At 36.5% G+C, this 26,084-nt stretch overlaps 1 protein-coding gene across 1 annotated transcript in view; it reads right to left on the bottom strand.

Moving 5' to 3' along the window:
- ELP4 (elongator acetyltransferase complex subunit 4) overlaps positions 1 to 26,084 on the bottom strand; it is a gene marked incomplete at its 5' end in the record, with an annotated part of 146,339 nt that overhangs the window by 99,913 nt on the left and 20,342 nt on the right. The window contains 3 exons of the mRNA XM_080617202.1: positions 107 to 191; positions 9,135 to 9,274; positions 15,400 to 15,528. Of these exons, the coding sequence (XP_080473328.1) occupies positions 107 to 191; positions 9,135 to 9,274; positions 15,400 to 15,528 (354 nt within the window). The remainder of the gene's footprint in view (positions 1 to 106; positions 192 to 9,134; positions 9,275 to 15,399; positions 15,529 to 26,084) is intronic.

The following is a 26,084-nucleotide window of genomic DNA, read 5'->3' as shown; positions in this document are numbered from 1 at the left end:
AGCTTATTCTTTGTTATTTTGTCCAAGACCTTCTTGTGCTACCCTTGAAAATTCAGAAAACTACATTAGTTACAGGATTACAGAAGAGTATGATGATCTTCAGTACCTGGGGATCAGAGCCATCAAACCCTTCCTGGTAAATGACCCTCTGAATGGAGAGAAGCAGCCTTCCATAAGCACTGTTCATATTACTGTTGGTAAGAAGAAATAGTTTAGTAACACATTTTAATACTTTTCTACATGTCTCTAACAGCTGTATTAAAAATAAATATAAGCAGATGTAGCACTTGGTCTGAAAGCATAATATAGAAAAAAGGTGTCACAGAAGAAGAAAAACTAACCCTCTTAGAATAAAGTTGACATTATAAGCAGTTGTGACTGTTTCATGACAAGTAGTCCAGTGCTCAGACATTTAGTGAAAGCTAAAATCTCTAGGGATTAAGATAACTTAATTACATCAGACTTATTTACATCTAGAAGATTAATGATTTAATGTATCAACTTAAAGTAGAAAGCATCACAGCACAGCACTAATCTATAACTGACAAAGACCTACTCTACTGTTACTCCAATGAACAGTTGACTTTCTATTACTGAAAAATTTTATACAGACAACTGCAACAACAATCAAGATCAAAAAAACAAACAAACAAAAACAAACCAGAAAGAGACAACACTTTCTAAATTCAAAAGTTCATGCAGTTAATTTGCTTTATTAAGACCGTAAGATGTATTTTGCTATAGTTCCATTTTGTATCCACATACTACAGGTGTTATCACTGCTTTATTTGCATGACAGCTGAATTATGAGATAGAATTTATTTTATGTATTATTTAGAAAATACAGCATAAATAAAGCAAACCAGTAGCTAAAAATGGATTTAAGCAGACTTAAAACCAAATGAAAGTTCAGCAAGTCGTCTTGTCAATTTCTTAGAAGGTTCAGTTCCTGCACATCCAAAGCACATTTTTAGACATCCATCCCAGCCATGCTCTCCAGTCCACAGGCTGATACATAAAAAATACAGAAAGATCTAATCTTTACTTTAAAAAAAGAAGCCAGTTGTTCACTTTTGAAAGAGACATACTATTTTGTTAAATCCCATAGAGAGTACTGGCTTGTGTGTCTGGACTTGATGGAGGTTCCTCACTGCAGCTGAGAGTTTAAGCCCTTCTATCTTTTCCAGCATCACCATTTCTTTCCAGGCTTATTAATTACCATCAAGAGTTGTGGACTCTAAACCTTCTTCTGTACTTCTTGGGAAATATGACAAGTTATTTTGAAAATTTTGCCACTAAAAATACTTTTACTTGCTCCAATCATTTTATATGTAGGGTCTGATAACAGCCTAGGTGGGAACTGACCTTGAAAGATCATCTCATCCAAACATTAATGAAACTATTCCTGCTACTTTAGTAAGAGCCAAATATTATTCAAATGTATTTTACTAATGAACACCTAAATAAACTCAAATAAACTTTCATACTTTTGCACAGGAGAGAAGGCAGCTTTTCTGAGAAGCACTCCAGAGTTGCAAACATCTGACTTTTACACCATAGCTTTAACTCAGAATTCTACATTTCCTTCAAGCAGCAATCCAAACTCAACTCCCAAAAATGATAGGTTAAAGTCACAAATATTTGCAATCAAATAAGCCATACAGTCTTAATAAACTCAAGTTCTAAAATACTTAATGTTATAAGACATGAACAGATTACCCTTCTCAGATATAAATAAAAGGGAGAATCTTCAAATTAAACTGCATTTATTTGTTTTCAGATTTAGCAGCCTATAAGGCTACTGATTAAACTGATATACCTTAATAATTTAACTCTCTGTGAAATTCACAGCTGAAAATAACTGGTAATACATAATCTCAACATGACATTTAACATGTGAAGTCTGCCTCGCTATACAAAAAAGCATCTCAAAAAGGAAAGAAAGAGTAAAATTTTTCTTATGAGGTCAACTACTTTCATAGTGTTTAGTTGCAAAAGGAATGGCTGCTAAACGTTATACCTGTACAGTCTTGCAGGTGTCACTTGACAGGGCTGGTGGAGACAAAGAGGGCTTTAGCCTCCAAACTAGCCAAAATGTCCTCTCTCTCCATGTCTTTGCACTATTCCAACAAACACACAATCCTTGTTGCTTATGGAGTGCTGTGATTTCTTCCTGCTTTTGCCAGAGCTGGAGAGAATCTGCAATACTACACAATAACCAGAAGAATTTGTGTGCCCTTTTGGATACTCCTTTATCCTTTTGGAAAAGATAGAAGCTGCTGCTCGCCACCATTAGAAAGGAGTCTGCAACTATCTTTTAGCCACAGCTAGGAACACAGTATGTGTAACATGAAAAGATGACTGTGGTCTTTGTCACCACAAACTACCATTTTCAAGTTTGTGTATCTACCAATTTTTTTGTTTCAGTGCTATGCTATCTATAAATATGCCAGAGAATATGCTGCAAACACAATACTTTTCAATTCCTGATTTGTTACTAACTTGCTTTTAAAAGTTAATGGATAAAAGAATAAAATACCAGAATTAAAGTGTCCCAAAATTAAAAAAAACTCCATACTTGGCAGCGTTCAAGCCAGGATGGACAGAGCCTTGGTTGACATGGTCTAGTGTGAGGTGTCCCTGCCCACGGCAGGGGAGTTGGAACTAGATGATCTTAAGGTCCTTTCCAACCCAAACCATTCTATGCTTCTATGAATCTGTCTTCAATTAATCCATCCAAGAAAGATTTGCAGCAAAGAAAGAATTAAAGAAAATAATGTAATGAATATAAAATTTTTAAAATGTATAAATATGTGCTCTTCTACTTCTTGCTAAAGTATTAATGGTTACTTGAATTTGAAGCATGCAATGTAAACTAGGAATGAAAAATATTGTGGAAACACTATTTATAAAAACAAGTTTGGCTTATAAATGTTTTATTTATAAAAATATGTTTTATTTATAAAAACAGCATGGCTTCACTAAGGGGAAATCCTGCCTGACCAATTTGGTGGCCTTCTATGATGGGGCTACGAAACTGATGGACAGGGGCAGAGCAGTTGACGTCATCTACCTGGACTTGTGCAAAGTGTTCGACACTGTCCCACATGACATCCTTGTCTCTAAATTGGAGAGACATCAATTTGATGGGTGGACACTGGCTGGATGGCCGCACGCAAAGAGTTGTGGTCAATGGCTCGATGTCCAGCTGGAGACCGGTAACAAGTGGTGTCCCTCAGGGATCGGTGTTGGAACTGGTCTTGTTCAACATCTTTGTCGGTGACATGGACAGTGGGATTGAGTGCGCCCTCAGCAAGTTTGCCGATGACACCAAGCTGTGTGGTTCGGTTGATACGCCAGAGGGAAGGGATGCCATCCAGAGGGGCTTCGACATGCTTGTGAGGTGGGCTGATGCTAACCTTATGAAGTTTAACCATGCCAAGTGCAAGGTCCTACACCTGGGTTGGAGCAATCCCAGGCACAGCTACAGGTTGGGCAAAGAAGAGATTCAGAGCAGCCCTGCAGAGAAGGACTTGGGGGTGTTGGTCGATGAGAAAATGAACATGAGCTGGCTACAGTGTGCGCTCGCAGCCCAGAAAGCCAACCGTATCCTGGGCTGCATCAAAAGGAGCGTGACCAGCAGGTCGAAGGAGGTGATCCTGCCCCTCTACTCTGCTCTCGTGAGACCTCACTTGGAGTATTGTGTGCAGTTGTGGTGTCCTCAACATAAAAAGGACATGGAACTGTTGGAACAAGTCCAGAGGAGGGCCACGAGGATGATCAGGGACTGGAGCACCTCCCGTATGAAGACAGGCTGAGAAAGTTGGGGCTGTTCAGCCTGGAGAAGAGAAGGCTGCGTGGAGACCTCATAGCAGCCTTCCAGTATCTGAAGGGGGCCTACAAGGATGCTGGGGAGGGACTCTTCATCAGGGACTGTAGTGACAGGACAAGGGGTAACAGGTTCAAACTTAAACAGGGGAAGTTTAGATTGGATATAAGGAAGAAATTCTTTACTGTGAGGGTGGTGAGGTACTGGAATGGGTTGCCCGGGGAGGTTGTGAATGCTCCATCCCTGGTGGTGTTCAAGGCCAGGCTGGATGAGGCCTTGGGTGACATGGTTTAATGTGGGGTTTCCCTGCCCATGGCAGGGGGGTTGGAACTAGATGATCTTAAGGTCCTTTCCAACCCTAACTATTCTATGATTCTAAGTTCCATTACCCTTCTTGCAGTGTTTGTTACAATATTTAAAGAAGGAAATAAGATATTTCTTATTTTCTGATCTCTAAACTTTTTTTTTGGCTTTCTTACTAAACACCATTTAATTTTGATAATGAGTTTAAACAATTCTTTCTTTACTTTTTTTTTTTTTTTTGGTTAGCAATTCAGTAATGGATAAAGCAGGAGCTGCAAGAAGGTATCCCGGTTACAACAGAGTGTCTGCATTCTCTGTTGATAGTTTCTCAGCAGTTAACAAAGGTTAGGTTATCAAGGGTATGACAAATAGCCTTATTATGTATAAGGAGACCCCATTAGGCAAGACAGTTAAACCTGTTCTATCTAAACTTATCCGTAAATCTAGACTCTAGATAAATCTATTCTTTTTCAAAAGCACATAATTCTTAGGGTAAAATATAGGAGTATTATTGAAAAGCTGCTGCTTAATTATTTTAGTTCCCTTGATTATCAAACTTTTCTTTTGGTAACTGCAACTGAATGACAAGGACAAAAGTAGAGGGGTAGAAAGGAAGCGTTTTCTGCGATGCATAGATATACCACAGAGGATATTTCTGCCTTCCTGTTACGTACCAGCTTTAGCGATGCAACAAGAAGGACACCAGAATGTCCTAGCAACAACAACTGGAAAACAGCTGCTGTCAGCCCCACAACCCTGTTAATCCGGCCTTAGCGCTAGAGCAGGACATAGTGCCCCTTCCCTAACATAAAAAATATGGAGATAAGAAAGACATTTATCCTTCTTTAGGCACCAAACACCCAGTCCCATTTACTACTTCCTTTAGAACAGATTTCTCAATCTGTTTTCACTTAATGTTTATCATGGGGCAATGAACTTCTAACCATGTTGAGTGATTAGCCGAAAGGGGACCCTGTAATCCAATTTAGCCATCAGGTACCAGAACTGCAGAAAAATCAAACACAGTACTCCACACCTCCCTCATAAAAAAGCAGAGATACACATGCTTGCAAAAAACACAGGAAAGAAAAGAAAGATTGGTCCAAACTTTAAGGTAAACCAATGATGTACATAACCTCCAAATCTATCTTTAATTGCAAAGTAAAAGGCCACTCAATAACTTTGTTCTGTTGAATCAGCCAAAGAATCTCCTTTCTTTGCAAGATCAAAAAGAAGCCAAGTGCTTGTGTGGATAGGAAATGAAGGACATATACATGATTTCTAAAAGGGCCAAGAGTCCAAATAAAGCCTCCCCATCTCTGATCCAGTAACAGAAGCACTGTTATTATCTTGCCTATTAAAAAATGCAGCATTGTTTTTCCAAGGTTTGTAAAATATATGTTCACTATACTCACTGCTTATGTCAGAAGAGTATAAGCTATACAGGAAAACATGGTACATTCCTTTTCTTGTGTATTTTCTGCTTTAACTGCATAATTTTATTTTGGAATTATTTATCAACCCTTTGATAAATTAAATTGAAAAAAAATAAAAACAAAAACCCCAAACAATTTTTAGAGATTTTCTCTATTTCAACTAATTCTTGTAACATTTTTTTTTTTAGTCCCTTCCAGGCTATCAGTACTTTTTTTGAGGTACTGTCAGACTAATAGATTACAGAGATTTTGCAATGCTATATAGGTTAATAGCATTATGCAACCAGGTGTTTTTTGGGCTATGCATCTAAAACCCCCAGTTTGAGAAGCTTCTGTTTAGCAAATTATATCCTCTAAGTGGAGACATCCTAAATAGCCATGTTTACGCTCCTAGTCCACTGTAACATCCATCAAAAAAGGTTAGCTCAAGCTCTCAGTGGGACTTTCAGGCAGTCAAAGATGAGGTCTAGTACAAATTGTTAACTTCTATTGGAAGAGTCAACTGTGACTATCATATTGCTTCAAAATAATCATCTAGTTAATCAAGAAAACAGACATTTTTACTATTTATGATATATTGAAGTTAGCTTTAGATGCTGGAAGCACTGTATTGATATTCCAAGCACTAATGCCTACACAGTAATATCCTTTCCCTCCCTCTTTTATAAACTTTTAGATTAAATCCGTCTGACAGGATTGTGAACTTCTTTTCATTCCTCAAGAAAGGAATGCTTCCTTCAGAATTTCATCACAATATTTGGAAAAAATACAGTAGAAACCTACTATAAAAGCATAAACATCTTCAGAGCACTAAAATAATTGGTAACATTCACACTTAGTATTGGATTTAACAGTGTTGACTAATGTGTATTAAAGAATCACAGAAGATAGGGATGAAAACCACCTCAAGAGGTCTGACAGATATTTACCTAACTTGTCCTTAGAAATTTTCAGTGATGGAGATTCTGTAACACTCCCAACCTATGTCTGCAAGACAACTTCTTCTCATGTTAATAATGAGAAAAATATCTCATGCTAATCATTTGAAAAATATCTCCTTACTTTCAGCCTGTATTTCTATCCCTACTGTTTACTGTAGCCCATGACCATTTGTCCTCCCTTCTGCAGACAACATAGTAACTACTCTCTGTATGTCAATTTTTAATGTCAGTTTTCAAGATTCTGCTTAGAATTGTCTAAGAATTTCCATTCTTCTGTCATGGCCCATACATCCCAGTTCTAGATGTATACCCACCTTTACAACCTTCTCTTATTGATCCAGAGTTTTCTTGAAGGATGCTATCAAAACTGGAAAGCCTTGTTATGGCTGAGCAGAACAGAAGTATTTTGCCTGTCTTCCACATTAAATTCCAGTTTTAGCACCACCATGCTTTTCAGATTATGCTTTTCGGTTGCATTAATCACACAACACTGCTAATATATTTTGAAGATATTTTCAGGGTGCTCAAAAATCTTCACACTCAGCGTGGTAAAAATCAACCACAACACAGCATACCATTTCCAGGAACTGGCCCTATACACTGCGATCCATAAAACTAGGTACTATATAAATTAAATGACTGGGCTGAACAAAGAGATTTCTAGCCCATATTTGACGTTTGACTTGAACTGAAATGTCTCCAAGAAAGATATAATGGATGTGTGTGGTACAGGCTATTATGAGGCTTTGCTTCTGTCACTCATTTTCTCTTGGTCTTCCTTAATTCATTACTGATTGGCATAAACTATAATAAGTTTTCATTCAGAGAAGAGTTTATGATTTGCTCTGGAATTAGGGGTGTTGTGTAAGACACCATTAGCGATTTTAATCAATTCACAGTATTTCAGCCAGGAAAAAGAGGCGGGTCATACTGGCAGGGGACTCTCCTTTGAAAGGGACAGAAGCACTCATCTGGCGGCCTGACCCAGTCTCAAGGGCGGTGTGTTGCCTACCTGGGGCACGGATCAGGGATGTTGCTGAGAGGCTGCCTGCTCTAGTGAGTCCCACGGACTATTACCCACTTCGAGCGATCCATGTGGGTGCTAGTGATGTTGATAGCAGTAGCCTAGAGAACATAAAGAAGGACTACAGAGCCCTGGGACAGGTGGTTAGGGGCTCTGGAGCTCAGACAGTCTTTTCATCAATTCTCCAAGATACAGGGGAGGACCCCAAAAAGGCTAGGAGGATTGGCCAGGTTAATAAACGGTTAAAAGGGTGGTGTCATAGTCGGGGGTTTGGGTGTCTTGAAAACGGGACCCAAGTTAGTAGGCCAGGTCTACTGGGGGCTGGTGGAGCTGCTCTGATAAAGAAGGGGAAGAGCGGTTTTGGTAGGAGGCTTGCCAGGCTGGTCAAGGATGCTTTAAACTAGATGTGTTGGGGGAGGGGGGCATCATTCCATCCCAACACACCCAGTCAGTTGCCAGCACCTATAATAAATGCTTGGAGCAATGCAGAGATATTCCAGCCGCTCCAGCCAATGAGCCGGCTTCATTTGGAGCTCGGCTCGGATGTCTCTATACAAACGCCCATACCATGGGGAACAAACGAGGAATTAGAGATGCATACACATCTACGGGGGTATGATATAATAGGCATCACAGAAACATGGTGGGATGGCTCCTACGACTGGAGTGTTGGAATGGAAGCTTACAGGCTCTTTAGAAAAGACAGGCCTGGCAGGCGAGGAGGGGGAGTTGCTATTTATGTTAGGGATAGGCTGGAGAGTATGGAACTGTCTGGGGATGGGTGAGCAGTCGACAGAGAGTTTCTGGGTCAGGGCTGAAGGGAGAACAGCAATGGGAGACATTACTGTGGGGATCTGTTACAGATCGCCTGATTAAGAGGAATCTGTGGATGAAGCGCTCTATAGACAGATAAGAACAGCCTCACACTCGCAGGCCCTGAAGTTTAACCATGCCAAGTCCTACACCTGGGTCGGAGCAATCCCAGGCAACCTGGCGGTGTTCAAGGCCGGGTTGCATGAGGCAAGGGGGTTGGAACTAGATGATCTTAAGGTCCTTTCCAACCCTAACTATTCTGATTCCATATTTTCCTTAGGTGAAGCTGTAGGATGTAAGCAGTAAAAGTCACATAATAAACTAATGTGATATAACATCCTAAAGTATGTAGGTCAAAGACAGCCTGTCTTCTTAGCCCTAAAAACTGTATGGATATATTGCTAAGACTGACAGCCATATGACACACATCTCTCCAAAAGCTGATGAGGTATGGGGCCCAGGCAGTAGTTCACAGGCAGAGAGTAGTAGTTTTCCCCAGTTCTCACACTCAGCTGTCAGTAGGGCTGGACTGAACATGCAGCTAGGCTGTCCTAGTAATGTCTGCCTTAATTGTCCCTGACAACTTCCTCTCTCAGCTAAGGAGTCAGTATATAGAGCTGTCGCTATGCCACAGCAGCTTTGCTGCCAGTTGTGGCATTTAGAACTGACATAAGAACCACAGCTGAACTGCTTGTGAGCCATGCATGGCTACGAGACTTTTCACAGCAAGCGTATATACAAAAATATCCTTTACTACTAATATGCAGGCATGTGGTATTACAACTTACCATGTTTTCACTGTAGGCTGTAAAGACAATTCTTCAGGAAGGTAAAAACTGTGCCATTTTATTGACTGAAACAGTTCTGGAGACATTGTTTTGGATATATCATAATAATGACCAAACTTTGTAGATGTTGTTGGGCTGGCCTGTGGAAACAACAATACTGATTACAATAACCTATTAAATTATTATCTGTCAAAAGAAAGTAATTAACTAGCAATATATTTGAAAGAAACATCTGTTTTTTTCCCCACTCTTTTCTTTCTACTTTTCAAGTAGAACAACATTATAATATTTGACCCCTGTTGACCGTCTATAATGTGAATTTTTCCCAGAGAATTCAACCCTTACTGTTCCAAGTTGCATCACAAAGGTGAAGTCAGATTCTGAAATACGTATTTTTGCACATGTTCTAAGACCCATGATCACAAATTTCAAAATGCCAGATAATAGGAAATATGCAGATCAGGATGTGTTCCACCTATCTGATTTTTCAGTATCTGGGAATGTTATGTTGCTACAGAAACATTTTCAGTTGACTTTGGCAATATTTCACTTTGTTTATTTATGAGAAAGAAGAAAAAAATACCAATGCATCTTCATAGAACTGCTTTTAATAAAAAACTGTAAAAAAGAGGGAATAGTTAAAAACTACTTTTAATGTCTTGATTTTTTAATAAATAGCATGTTGAGCATTGCACAGACATTACACACCATAACCATGGTTTACTGTAATGATAAACTTTATGATGTCTCAATTTTGGGTATATAAAACATCATAAACCCCCTAAATTTAATATATACCATAGAAGGAATTACACATTTTAATATGTTTTGCTAATTGTCCTGGGTTCAGCAGGAGCAGTCATTTTTTCTCCTTCTTAGTAGCCGGTGTAGTGCTATGGTTTTGACTTTCGGCCTGGGAACAGCACTGGTAACACCGACGTTTTTAGTTACTGCTCAAATGTTTATCCTGACCAATGACTTTGTGAGTCTCATGCTCTGCCAGGGAGGAGGGGAAGCTGGAAGGAAGCAGAGACAGGACACCTGACCCAAACTAGCCAAAGAGGTATTCCATACCACAGCACGCCATGCCGGGATGTAACTGGGAGTTACCCAGAAGGGCGCTCTCTGCTCGGTCAGGCTCGTCTTGGTGACTGGTATCGTATTCTCTTCCCTTGTTATTTCTCTTATCATTATTATTATTGATGGTAGCAGTAGTGATTTGTGTTATACCTTAGTTACTGGACTGTTCTTATCTCAACCCACGGGAGTTACATTCTTTGGATTCTCCTCCCTATCCCTCCAGGGGTGGTGGGGGAGTAGAAACTGCGTGGCTGACTTGCCAACTGGCTTAAACCAAGACACTCATAAATAAACAGAGGAAAAGAATGCATATTTTTGCTCCACATTAATGGAGTTCAGCACACAAACTGCAACATTATTTGAATCAAACATGTTAACATCCCCTAGATTGTTATAATACGCAGTAGTAAATAGTACATTGAGGTTGTCTGCTGTAGGAATTGGACAGGTTTTGCTCTTCATGTAGCAATCCATTTTCTTCATCTTTTCTGCCCTTCAAAGCTATCCTGGAATGAACAGTCAAGCAGAGTAAAGCTCAGAGGCAAATGAGGATCTTCAAGGGAAGGAAAACACTTGGCACAAATGTAAACCACTTTATAGTATTTTTTTAATGAACACACTGTAAAGGAGTAACAGATTATCAAAACAATGCTGAAATTGATCTTTCGGTTATGGCACAAACACCACTGTGCTCTGGATCAGATTCTCTCATCAACTGTTTTAACTCTTTTGAGGAAAAAGAAAGGTCACTTAGAATAACCAAATAAGTTGTATAATACAAATATCAATCGAAACCACTGCATTTCTAATCCGTAGGATGCCAGGACTGAGAAAGGTGCTGGATCCTGGACTTTTAACAGCAGGTCAAAATAAAGATCACCTGTTAGTTTATTTACAGGACAACTACCCTAAGCCTGGACTGCAGGAATGTGCAAAAATATTTTAAAGTCATTTTTCTATCTCCCAACTCCAAGACTTACTGTGAAGCTGAATTCCCTTTAAAAGCCAAGAGCTACCTCACTTATTAAACGATAAAGTATTAAAACAGATGAAATATCTCAGTGGTTGTGTAAGAGAACAGGTGAGAGAGATATTTAAGCATGTTGACGCTGTAGAACAGAATGCTTTTGAAAGGTTGTTTTGAAGATAAGTTTGGATTGGTAGGTAAAATGAAATTCTATTTTGTTCGTACTTAAAAGCATGGACTTCCTTTCAAAAAGTGATCAGAAATACCCTCAATAATCTCAAAAGTTTTTCAATAGGTTCTGTAACAACTTAGAACATTCTATAAAAGGATTTTTCTTTTCAGCAGACCAATATATATACATTTTATCCACTATTTGAAAGTTGAGCAGGGTTGTGTGTGTATGCAATGAAATTCTTTGGAACAACTTCTGCTCCAGTTTCCACACTTGCTATTCTTGCTATGGACATGAATGGCAATAGGTATACTGAATTATTACAGTAATGGGATCTAAGTAATTTTTTGTGTATTGAGCAACAAATTATTTAGTTCCAACTCCAATTATTGGAGAAAGCTTGTGGTTTTCATAAACCTTGTTCTTGCTAATAAAGTAAGTATTATAACAGTAAAAAGAAAAAATACAGACATGCCAGACATGGCCATGTATTTATAGTTAGCATTCTGAAATCAATCATGCTATGTATTTCCACAACTTTGTTTCATGCTTCAGCTTACAAAAACCTGTTAAGATTAATTAGAATAATTTGATCTGGAGCTTATATTTTGAAATTATTTGATTAATAGGTAGTAGGCCTGATCAGTTATCAGAGAATATAAACTGTAACCATAATACAATCTTTCCTACAAAACCAATAGAATAACCAAACTAAACCCAAACTTTTCACTAAAATAAACAATTACTTTTTAATTAAAAAAACCCAAACCACAAAATTGCTCATGTATATCTAGTCATAAGAGGCAGATCAGTTTTCTCAAAAAAAGATAAGAAACCCACATTCTCTAAGTCAGTTTTCCAATTTATTTATCAGTAACTAATTTTTAAAGAAGGAAGTCCAACAAAATGCAACAATCTATCAAAACCTAAATATTTGTAATGTAAAATGTAACTTTATTTAAAATGAGGATTCTGAAAGCAATTTAAACAGGGGCTGTTCTTTGGCCTATAATCTATTCTTTATCCGGATTACAGATCAGAATGTTTTTACTGCAATCTCTGCCAGAGCTCATCTTTTTATTGTGTACTTCCAAGCCCCCTTAATGTTTTAGAAAGGCCTTGACTAACTGAACTTTGATCTGATGTCTTCATTGAGAAAAGCTCCAGGTTGCCCATTTCAGATGCAAATCCTTACTGAGACCCAATAGAGTTTAGTAAAGACAGCAAAAAAGAAGAAACAAGAAGTTTCCAGGATCCTCTTTGAGAATCCTGAGGCACATTGGTGTCCTTAATCCACCCTGCTGCATGGATTAAGGTAGGTGATAACCTCTCTTGATTCAAAAGAATAAGCACAGTGCCTACAAACTGGGTGGAGACTAGGATTTGGCTATAATAAAACACCATGCAATAAAAGCTCGGTCTATGTCAGAAGCCTGTGAATAGGCCTCAATGTACTGCATTCCCAGGCTTAGCGGGGAAGCTTGCAAAAAGCCTACCTGAATCAAGTAAGCATGAATAATCTGTCTTAGCAGAATGACCATGGAGAGTGTGAAGCAGAGACTTTCCATTCCTCTTAAGTTTGATCTGATAAATTTATTAGTGGATTGGAGGCTCAAGCCTGTTCTTTCCTACTTTGCACAACGAGAAATACACTAAACTGTCAGTGAGCAGAGCATGCTTTTATACTACCGTCTGCTGTTAATGTTTCTAATTGCAATACTAATGTGCTAGAAATCTCAGATTTAGGATGAATCAAGGCAGAAAATTGATTTCATGCTGTGACAGTTTATATATTGCCCCAAGAACATAAGCAGTTCATTCAAAAAAAAAAAAAAAGAAAAAGAAAAAAAACCCCACACTGTCTTGCATTGCAAAACAGGCTGTCCATATACTCAAAAGTTTAAACAAAATTAACCTCTGATACAGATGAAAGTAACAAACTGGCAAAGGCACATATTACTCTGAAAAATTTCTTCTCTATCTTCTGTCTTTTTCTGGTGTACAAGGTATATGCAACATGTAAAGAGCAACTGTGATAGTCATTAAGAGTACTAATATAAATACCATGCAGAAATAAGGTCTAATAAATGGGAAGGGAATATGTGAACTATTAATGAAAATCTCTTTTATTACTTAGAAATAAAAACTAAATCAAGGACTAAAAATACCACAAAAACAGCTTTTACTCAGCATTCTTAACTTCATGTAAAGGCAGATAGCGGATGGAAACGTTTTCTGCTAACTAGAGTTCTAGTTAAAGCAAAGTTATTTTCTCTCTTTCATATTTGAAATTATTTGACAGCAGTTTTTCAAAATGTAGTGGTTTCTCATTTCAACCACTTTGGAAAATACACCTTGAAAATTAATTCAATGTTTTGTTTTGTTTCTGGGCTTTTTTTTTTTTTTTCAGCAAAAGAATATTTAAAGAATAAATCACAACTGAAGTTGTTAATTAAATGATAGGGCTAAGTGTATCAAACATCTAGGGTCCTGCAAGGCAACATGAGATTTTTCCTCAATGGTGTATATTCACCAATCAAATTAATCTAGCACAGCACCAACAATATAAATAAATCATAAAAAATAGCAAATAAAATATTGAAAAATATAAATTTCAAACCTATTTTTCACTTATCAGAATATCCTGAGGAATTTTAGGTCTAGATGGCTTTAGACTTCCATTTGCAAGTTTTAATTTTTAAAATAAATTTAACATATACATTAAAAATGTTGTACATCAGCTATTCAGAATTATCAGTATCCATGACTATTTAGAAACAACTATGGTAACAAGGGAAATACCCCACAAAAGATTTTATTCTATCTTGCATAATCAAATTTCAATAACTGAGGACAAGTACATTATGTATTATAGTGAAATATTGTATTAGTGGAAGAAGTGATTACTTCTATGAAGTTATAGGAGATGACTACATATCTACCTGGATTATTTATATGTTTTTCTATTTTGTTAGGACATTGGAACACTATTTGTTACCAATATGCAATCGTTTCAATATCAATGTACCAGAAATTCTGCTAGATTTTAAAACAGAAAAATTATTTTGGGGATGGTTCAGAGTGGCAAAGCCAGCTCCACAATAATTGATGAGATTATATGATTACCCTGGAGGCTGTTTGATTTGGTATGTCACCATGTATAAGTCTTTTCTGACACAACTATATAACCGTGTCTGTGCAATTTCACAGAAAACCAAACATGCCAAGCCTTGTAAGATCATTTTGTCACATTCCAATTATATTTTTAAGACTATCACTGAACTTACTAGGCAGGTATGACTACATCTAAACCAGAATTTATAAATGTAAGCTACAATGTATGGGCAAAATAAGCTTTTTGTTCTAGATCATCAGATATGCTATAATTTTATTATGGGTTGATTGTGCCATTGGATTAAATAAGAAAGTCACCAGCCTCTGGAGATATATTATTCACAAAACACTAACAACTGCAAACTCTGAAAGACTGATCATTGGGCTTGTTTCTTATATTCTCCCTGCACAGTGATTAGTTTCTAGTGACAGTGAAGCTGATATAATCTCAAGTGCTTACTTCTGTTGTTATGCACATGGATAAGCAGGTCAACAGCTTGCTTTCACACCAGTACTTTCACCACAGAGATAGAGTAAGTACTGCTGATTAAACCTACTTAAGCAATTTGCGTACAACTAAATTTGGGGAAAGTTTGTAAGTGACCAAATTATTAAAACTTTCACGACAAGCTGTCTCAATTTAGTAATACTAACAGAAAAATCCCATGGAATGTTAATGGTTTTTTTTTACTTTTAAGTTATTACTGTCTGCATAAAGTTTTACATTTCCTGCACTCTCAAATTCCCTTTCTCTCTGTATCTCTAGTTATCAAAAAATACTTTGGTATTTGTGGTGTATGATAATTTGCCCTCAGGAGGCAATCCTGTAAAACTGTCTGTTGGCAGTTCTGTTGTGTAGATCCTACGGAAAAGCATTTGCTCTGCAAATTCATTTTGACTGCAAGAGGAAAAAGCCATGAAATACCGATTACCTCCATTTTTGGTAAATTTTGGTAGCGCCAGGCTATTTTCATAGAATCCTGAAAATCTTCAGACTTAACAGCTCTTGCTTCTTCTCCCAACTCATTTCTTTGCTCATCAAGCAAAGGGGCTGGAAGTTCCTACAGATGGAGAGCAAAGAATGTCAGCTGTCAGTAGAAATGGCAGTTCAGATTTTTATTTCTCTCCCCCCAAAAAGTTAAATATACTTATTATAATATAATGGATAGTTGTAAAATTTTTAACAAAACTTGATTAAAATAGCTGTTCTGAAATACTGCCTCACTACCAAAACTGAGAGTGAAGAAATACATGTAATTATTACGGGGAAACTATGCAACTATAAGAGAATGCAGAACGGAAATACCACACTGAATATGCAACACATCTTGAGCAGCATCCACATTCCCTTTTTTTTAATCTTGCTTTAAAGGCTGATCTCCTAAACTATTCTATTTCTGAGAAAAGACAAGTTCCCTGCATAGTGAATTTAAGCCTATTTTATAATAAGATCACTTTTCTTTGTTAGCTTCTGTAGATCTTTCAACAGTATTCAGCAGACCCAATAGCCTACCGACACAGGCTGAAAACAACTGTAACAGGATGGTTTCAATTTTCTCTTCTAACCATTATGCATGATATCTACTAATGATGGCTTCCTCATGAGCACAAATAAGGGAATGAAAGGAAGGGACAAATATTTAGTACTAGAATGTTTAGAAGGACTTAATGGAAACATTTCTGGCTTTAAAAATAAATAAATAATAATAAAAAAGCATTGCACACAGCAGGATGTAATTGTTTTATGAGGACAGAACTGCAGCTTTGATTTAGACCTAGGAACAATGTTGTATTACACACTCCTGCTTTCTATCTTTCTTGCATTGCTCAAAAAGTGAACAATACTGAATGGAATCCAAGCACAGCATTCAGAATTTATGCTCTTTGACTAGAGGAATGAAGTGTTACCAAGTCTTCTGACCCAATCACCCATCTCTGTAAGCTGGAATGTAAAAGTACTCTTCATCTGCTATAAATAGAGCCAAGATTTATTTGCAAACTAAGTTCATTAAACAAAGACTCTTGAGAGAGAACTGAGATGTGGTCTCAAGGGTTAAAAATATATAGAGCTAGCCAGGATCTCTGTTATAAGGTATGAGGTGTGAAGACATAAAAAAGAAAAAATAAAATCTGAAAACTTCAGAAGAAGCAGCTCAATGGAAGTATGGGATACAAATGAAACATAACATAGAGCTGATACTGACCATAAACATCAAATTACAGTCACAGCTTTATGTAGGCAGACATGGTATAAATAGACACACACAGAAATAAGACAATGAAAGTTTTAATCCATTTTGGATTTAATATTACACTAATACAATATTAAAGAATACAAGAGAGAAAATCTGTGTATAGTTCAGTATGTAATCTTAGGAACAACATGATTTATTTTTGTTTCTTTAGTATAAATTAACATAATATCTACAATTATTGATAACACTGAGAACAAATGTTTCTAATTTCAGGACAATTGTTTGTCTCTTTCAGTGGCTGGTCAGTACGCCCTCCCAGAGAAAGGGTAATGGAAGCTATGAAAACATTTATGTAGTTGCTTCAACAAAGTTGCAGAAATAGGACAGCTGCACCCCTGTGTTTCAGCAGCTGAGCAGAAGATGCAAGCCATACCTTTGAGCACATAATTTTATTTTATTCACTTTCATTTGGCAAATAACCTCCAAAAGCCTGGTAAAGGCTGTGAAGGAGGATGGTGATGTACAGAGTTAAATGTTCAGATTTCTTACAGCTTGTTTAAAAGATACACTTGTATACCATAAACCGATACTAGTATAGTTGTAAAAATTAAGCTTTGTGGGTAGGAAAGCTACACAAAGATGGTAATTTTAAGTTAGTATTTACCACTTTCATTGAATTTACAGATTCATAGTGGATGTTCCGGTAAAAATAAAAAAAAATTAAAAAAATTATTCTTGTCAGAGTTTCCTTATACCTACCCAGAATGAAAGCAGGGAAACTTTCAAAGATTTCTGATGGGTAGGAGAAAATGAAAATAGAACACTGTACTGAAAGCTTCTGAGAAAGTCTAAATACAAACATGAGCTGACAAGCACACCAATGCATTTCACATCTATGTGAATACATATTATTTGCATTTACTTCTAAGAGCATTATAGAAAGGATTTTAATTAAAAAAAATAAAAAAAATTGAATTTCTAATGTTGTAACTCAGATATTCACAATAAATAGTTAATGAATCTTATTTCAAATTAAGGTGCTATGTTGAAAACAAACTACTGGACAGTTAAACTATTATGCAAATTTAATTTCCTAATAGAGTTATTCATAGATTTAAACTGGCTATTGTAAAAATGTCTTTTACAGTGAAGAGCTGCTGATACATGATCATGTCAAAATATTGCTCAATTATAGTAATTAAAAAAAGAAAAAAATCAACCTTCCTTTAAAAAGTGAGTTATGTAAAGGAATAATCCTGCAGGCCAAACTAACATTTTCAGATATCTCTTCCTTTCATTCAGCAAGATCAACTGGCTCCCAGGTACTACCTTTAACTTTTTATCCTGGTAAGTAACCTCTGTTTTTCTGAAAAAAAGTGCCAGCCAAGACAAGTTTGGAAGAAATCCTGAAATCCTGCTTAAGCATTTCATAAAACCCACAGAGCTTGTGCCTGTTTCAGATCCTACCACTGATGTAACAAGTTGCTACCTCATCCTGCTGTATTATGACTGAGCAGGCATCACATCAAACACAAAGCTGAAATCCAGGAAATGGCATAGTTCACCTTTACTGGAAGTAAAAAGATCACCAATATTTTTTTCAAGCTACTTAATATTTTTATCCTCTAGAATCACTGCAAAAGCCTGTCACTTGTACTACTAGTTCATTGTTACTATACAATAATAGGCAAATACAAATTTGAGACAGAGACATTTAGCTATATATGTTTGTTTTTATATACATCACCTATAATGTGACACAGGTCAAGACAGTAAGGGGTGAGAGATTCTCCAAGCATTACTGATAAAACACAAGCTACTTCAACACCCTCATATAACACTGAAAAAAAGTTCTTGCCTTGCAATCAAGCACAGAACAAAACCTTCTTACACAGCACTATATGGAAGGGAGACATTACAAACACTAGCTGCTGACACTCAGAACCTCAGTCCAAAATAATCAGAGGCAGACACACTATCAGTGCAATACAATTAGGCACTGAGGTATGCCTTAACTGCTGCTAAGAACGAAGCAGATTAAGAGATCAAGTTAAAATGGTTTTACCTGAAGCTAATAAAGATCCTTCTAAGTATTCATCTGAAATAGCCTTTTTCTGACAATATAGTTTAGTATAGTTTATTACCATGGCAGTCAGCATATATATTATTTTACATCAGGTTTATGCTGTTCTGTCCCTTGCTGCCCCCCAGAAGGAATCAGGAGCACTCTCATGCCAAGAGCAACTCTTATTTCCCCAGCGGCTTTTCCAATGCATTATCTAATAATTACCACACTTAGCTGAAGAATATGTTTCTTAGATGTACCTTGTTCTTGTCCCTATGCAAGAAACATGCTCACATGATGCATTGAGACTTAATTTCTGAGGCTCTTAAGACTCACAGCCATTTAATTTCTATCCCAACAAACAATTTGCTCTAAAGCAAACATATCCTGAATCCTATTCTTACATATGGAGGCTGTGCACCTCATGGCTTTTTAGCAGGCTGTGTACATAATTCAGTTGCAATCTGGAAAAGGCAGTCTGCCTTTGAAGCTGATTAGTATTTTGAAGACCAAGCTCCACCTGGTACATTAACTTGGTTAAACAGATTCCAAGATGTGGTATTTATGCAAAAACAGGAGAAAAAAAATCATAATCCTATTCATGGTCTATCTGTAATTTGAACACAGTTTAGATAAAGATTAATGAATGGAACTAATAAAGATTACGATTTTCATCCTAACTTTACCACAATTATCCCAGCTTGTTTACCCTTGTTTCTGTCTCATTTACACTAACCTGTACGAAAGAGAGGCAGAACATGTAGTTGCTATTTGAAGGTATGTCTCCGTTGACTAGAAGTCAATGTGCGTGCCTTCACTAGCCTCGTAAAAGACGAAGCACAATATACAGATGTTTGCTAATGTTGTTTTGCCTTAGGATGTCCTGATTCATGTATCCCAGTCCATAATTTTTAAAACTAGATCTTTGTATAAGCACATTTGGAAAGTAGGAGAGCTTAGAACTGGTTAGTAGGCTTGGGACTGGGAGAATTACAAAGAAAGAACACAGTTATATAAACCTGCTTTATGGGCAATACTGAAATTGAAATGATCCAAACATCCTTATTGTCATATCCTCTTTTTATCTTCATGATAAATGCAACTGGAACAAAAGGTTTTCCCCTCTTCTGACACAGATATTTAAATGCTCTTTGTTTCAAGGAAATAGCTTTTTCCAAACCTGACCATGCCTGAGTGATACAAAGCATCCAAGTGAGAAGAAGTCTCCCATTGTCATAACATGGGTATACTCTCAAAGATAAAGGCTGGCTGTTAGGTACATACTTCATAGCTCTTCCATGTCATGAAAAGTTTCATTACTGTCCAAGAACTACAACGTATTCATCAATTCTCAGACTGTTCTTAAAACTAGAAGGAAAAGTTATGGAAAGGGTGAAGCAGACCAGCAGCCAAACTAGCCACAGAACCGGCTTTTCTTGCACAGCTATATAAAAATTGAACAGAAAAAACATGTATGGAGAGCAGTGGAAGACACTTATGAGCAACATTTTAAGATGGGTAAAAATGGGCTTCTCCTCAAGATATCTGTGTGAGTGGGCTCAGGAGCAGTGATTCAGCACAACTCCCTTTCTCCCAGGTTCATTACAAATTGAGAAACACACTATTTTCCAGCAGTCTTATTAAATAATTATGTTTGAGAACTGTACTTCTCTATCACAATGAAATAGCACTTAAATTCTAGAAAATATTAGAATTAAAAATAGAATTTGGGATTGTGAGCCTGTTTAGGTTTAAACACCTTTATGTTCTCAGAATAAAAATCAGAATTTCAGAATACAAGATACTGAAAATGCTTAAAAGTTACTTCCAAAATTACATCCAGAATTTGGAAATGAAATTGTTACTTAAACAAAAGACTAAGAAAAGGAGAGTTGATTTATCAGCCTGTAGTATCTCTATTTAATCTGTTTCTGCTTAAAAGTATCTCAGCTCATACATCATATAGCTTTGAAAAGTTTTCGGACTGACAATTTTGTAGCATCAGTGTGTCAACTCCTGAGAACTGTTACATTCTCCCAGGCTAAGAAAAGACAAATCTCTCATAAGGTATATTAAAATCCAAAGCACGCAGCAGTGCATTAGTTAAAAAAAGAAAACAAACAAACAAACAACAACAAAAAAACCCAACAAAAACCCAAAACCACAGCATTTCTTGGGGTCAACTAAAATATCAGTCTTCGCTCTGTAACATGAATACACAAAAAGGCAAACAAATGCTAAAGTTATTAAGTGTGGTTTGGTTGGGCATTTGTCTTTGTCGGGGTGAGATGTAGTAGGAAGGAGAGAAGAAGGTTTGTTGCTACGTTTTAAAATTAAAAAAAAAAAAAGTTTGGGAAAGAAAATTATTTTCCAAAGCCCTAATACCAAAGGACAATGCTATTAAAATAAATCTGTTTTCTACAAACTGAGCTTATGAAGATTTTATTGCAAACAAGAAACAACGAACTTCATTAATAAATCTTTTATCTTTGTAATAATGTGGAGTACAACCCGTATCTGTGAGCAAGCAAGGTCTTTCTGTGTTTGCTGCCACATTACTTTGCCTGCCTTGTTTTGGCAGATGCACGAAGCAAAATCAGGTTCTAACAGTTTGACCTCTCTCGCTTCTTATGTTCTCTAGGGGATAATAAAATCCAAGATACAATCCCACAGCAGTTAATGAAGCTTAACCTCACACCCTCTTAATTACCAATGCATTACACCAACTATAGGCATCATACTCCTCTCTAAGCTATTTTACAATTCTAAAGAAGTACTACTGTGCTATTATTTAGCAACATAATCCAAGCTGTATGTGAAATCCCTCTTATATAAAATCCTTTGATCCTTAGAGGTTTCAATAACTGTATAATTAATAGTACTTCAGAATTTAAAACATTATCTATTTATGTATCAATAAATATGTTGTTCACATGGTTTTATGCAGCTATTTTGCAATGCACTATCATCATAGGTATGATTAAAGAAATGTGGAATAAAAAATACTAAAGGGAGTACAGCTCACTGTGGAACTTTAACTGCAACAATATTTAAATAGTTTAAACTCACATGAATTTAAGGCTCTCTTTCAATATGTTAATATTTAGTATTTAGAGGACACCAGATGGTAAGTCAGGAAGGGTAAATATTTTCTTTTCAATAAGGTATTATATAAATGTCAGTTTTAAGGGAGTTACTCCCATAACGGGGGAGGATTCTATTTTGACTGTAAACACTTGTGAAGACAAGGTCTACTGTTAAAGAACAGAAATGACTGGATACAGAATTTTTCTCCTTTCAGGGGCCCTTGTACAACAATTTATTTCCATCTCCAGGTAAGGCTGCGCTATGGAAATTTTTATTTGGCATTCAAAAGGACCAAATGGATGTCAACTCAGGATAAACTAGAATTATGTGAAAAGGGAAGTAATATTCTTCTGGGTTAGGAAATAAAGAATGTTAACGGAAAGTACTCTAAGGGAGAATTTTTATATTTTTTTTAACCCATAAGAATATATTCTCTACTTCATATACACAGAATTGAACCCTACAGTCAAGTCACAGAACCCTTTGCTATAACTTCATTGCTCTATGGCTGTCTCACACCACTGAAACCCAGGAATGTATACAAGATTAGTTTTTTTTTTTTAATTTCATCTTTTTCTGAATCAGTTCATGAATGCTTATGTAAAAGATGAATACAACAAAAAAGAGAATGACCTAGTAAAAGAAGTAATGTGAAAAAACTAAATAAAAATGAGTGCCCTTGCCCAAAATTCCGTGAACTCTGCTGCAATGTATAATGAGCTAGCCTAAACAGCTAATAACAGCATTATTCACAAACACCTTCAGCACCGTGAGCAACAGTTCACTAATTGAGCAAATAAATTCTACAGAGTTACCAAGTAGACTTGTAAAATAGTTATTTGAGAACACTGAAGCCTAAACATTTGGGGGTTTTACGCTACTACTTTCATGATACATTGAACAGGCTAAGTAAGAGCTGTGTTTAAAAACAATCAATTTCATAACTAAGATCATGAAAGAAAATATTGTAATAAACAGCCAAGGATTGCTAGATGGGAAACCTGAAATTTAAGCCAAACATTTATTTCCTTTGGTTCTGTAAAATCTTTTTATTAGATTGGTTAGAACTTTTGACAAAGACTAAGCTTTACACTTTAGAGAGTTCCCAGCGTGGGTACTGCTTAAAAGGATTTCATTCTTTTTAAAGAGAAGTGATTTTTTTTTTCCAGCATCCTTTCACACCCATACAACTTCTTTGTCAAGTTTATAACACTGTTTTGTCATGCAGAAAATTATATAGTATAATATACTTAAAACAGTTGTGTTTTAATAGACAAAAAAGTAAAATTAGATATTCCATTTACCCACCATGCAAGTAAGAAAAGTAAACAGATAAGCAAGAGCCATATAGTAAGGAAATTAGACTTTTCAAAGAAACTTTCAAACTCTGAGACAGCTGCCAGGGTTAGCTTCAACCCTAGTCTTCGTGCCACAAGGCTATCTTCACTTCAGAAAGAGAAATAATAGGTGGCAGGAAAGTTCAGCAGTGCTGTAACTGTAATTGGATTTCTGTGTATTAAGTGATAACGTTGAACAGCATGTAACAGCTGAATCACTGTAACAAGCTCATATATTTTGAAAATACCATTGCGAAAAAACAGGATAATAGGAATGCAGCCTTATTTGCATATGTATTTTTACCTTTCAAGTTGTTACGCTTTTAAAATCTTTATGTAGCACCTAAAAATGTCAAATGACAGAAAGAATACCTCTTGCATTCATACACAGCTTCTTTCCCACCACCAGATAGTGAAGAGATAGGAAGGAGTTAGACTAAATGCTCTTTGAAAATGGAAGCCTGGTAAGCCCTAGTCACCGGCCTGCCCATTTCTTTCAGGTTGCCTTCCTTTCCTTTGACAAAACAACATTTTAGAGTCACATCTATAGGGAAAAATGTAAGCATAATGGCTAAAAGTACTTTGCTGGAATAAAAAAGTCCAGGTAGACAGCTATGCTTTCTTTCAAGAGGTTGTTTGCATACACAGTAATACAACACTGAGGCTGTTTATTGTTTGGTTTTGGTGGGGTTTTTTTGGGGGCGGGTTGTTTTTTTTTTAATAACCCTGGAAATAGCAGAAGTACATTTTTGCTACATTCATTCTGCATTCATCTTCTCAGTGAGAAAAGAGTAAGCGTGCACTTGCTGTTCTTCAGCTCCACTCAGTTTGCTGAGGTAGATTTTTTTCCTTCTTTTCTAAATGACACAGTTAAGCAAAAATGCCATATTTAAAATGTACTTTGAATTTTGTTTTGAGATCTTTTCAACTTGTTCCTGGAGGTTTTTCTTTTTTTTTTTGATCTTCTCCCCATTGGTTTTTTAATAAACCATTACACTTCTCCACGTGACCTGCCAGCTTCCCCACCAAGTGATACTGCATTTTGACCTTTCACGGCAGTACCCTACGCCACTAGCGTGGTGCCTCCTGACTGACTTGACTTCAGGATATATCTAGCAAACACACTGAAGCTGTGTATCTGATACCTGGGCACACTAAGAGCTTTACTACTCAAACGAATCTCCAGAGAGCAAACAGTTTGCACATTTGTTCAGTTTCAAACCTGGATGTACAGTAACACCAGATGTGAAAGGTGAATACCGGTTTATGTCATATGATGGTAAGCCTCAAAGGATTTGACTGGGGGCAAAACTTTGGGGAATACATTTCCTTCTAAGAAGCCTATCCTCTATAGGAGAGATAGGAAAAGCATCCCACAATACGCAGTAGGCTCACAGATTATGTTCAAATACATTTTTGTTCTTGAAAGATGTGCTCTTTATCCTCTTTTCTTGCATGAGAACCTATAAAAGGCAATCTCAAAGGAGTCCAGAAGTATCCTGTAGTAAAATTCCAGTTTGAAACCAGAAATTCCATAGAAAAGCAGTAATCTTTTTTCAAAAGTTGTGTGATTAAAAAAAAAAAAAAAAGTCTGTTTCAGCAAAGTACTTTTGATGAACAGATACAGGTCTAGAAAGCAGTTCTCAACCTCCCATTTTTTCACCTCATGCTTCCAGGTTCCCAGTGGAACGGTCATTGATGTAACATTTCCAAGGGTCCCACAGGGAAACTGTTGGGCTTCCGTGGATGCTGCTTTCTGTTTCCCAGCATGTATTAAGTAAGTCTTCCTTTCAAGACAAACTTTGCACAGGCTCCTCAGTAAAAGCGACTTAACAGAGAGAACTCTTTATCGTTAAGATGAGCTCATAACTAGCAATTATAATCCAATTTTTTCTCACTAAAATTTGTGAGAATCAGTTCTCCTGAAAGGTCTAGACAAAAAAATTAGGAAAAAAGGCAAGTCAATTTTTGTATAGGCAGTTCTGGAATTTTAGTGCCAAATCTGAAGCAGAAAATGTGAGAAATACAGAAACACAGCCACCACAAAGATTTTTTTTTTTTTTTTAATTATTAAGACTGTAACCATACTTTGGCACTAACAAGGAGAAAAGGTGTGAAGAACTAAGCTGTTACACAGTTACTGTGTTTTTATGGCTTCCAGAAGTTACTCTGATACCCAGCCTAACTTAAAGTGGATGAAAGCCTGTTCTAATTTTGGCTACAGTTCAAGGAAACATTCAACTCCCTTGCTTGCTGTTTCTTGCAAAAAGCATAACAGTGTTTAAGATTTCCTTTGTAATAACTATAAACATATACTTAAATCTGTATGTTCTCAAACACATACACTATATGCAACTTCAAAATAGCTGGCATTAACTTTAGAGTGCTAATTATAAATAAAAGTATAGTCACTAAATGCAGTGAAGTTAAGGAAATATGATACGAGAAAAAAATTATCTACTTTATTAATTTCTCTTTGGTTTTAAGCTTGACCACTTAACAGCCTATCATAATTTGTGGTCTAAGCTTAATAAGGCATGGTACTGAAAACTGAATGTTAAGATGTAAGGTTTCCCTCTGTTATTTTATTATCATATTAGTTTTCCATTTACCAATGCAATCAGTTTTATGTTATGATCAATCACAGAAGTATACCATACTGTTTCTTACATTATATACTATTCCCAGTATTTATGCCCTTACAGTAAAATGTTGTCTTTTGTTGAAGAACATAAATTGAACAGAAATGCTCTCAAATGTTTAAAATACTTTCTAAAACCCAGTATGTATAGTTCAGTAAGTTTTACCAGAGGTGTATAATTTTTCAGCATTATGTCTTAATGCCAGCTTCCTGAAGGAGCTTTGACTACAAAAGGTATGAATATGTTTTCAAAGGATGATGGATAAATTGGTGGGTGGTAATATAATATATC

This window comes from Psittacula echo (genome assembly GCF_963264785.1).
Source record: "Psittacula echo genome assembly, chromosome: 5".
In the NCBI taxonomy this organism is placed as follows: Eukaryota; Metazoa; Chordata; class Aves; order Psittaciformes; family Psittacidae; genus Psittacula; species Psittacula echo.
This window is presented reverse-complemented; position numbering and strand designations above follow the sequence as displayed.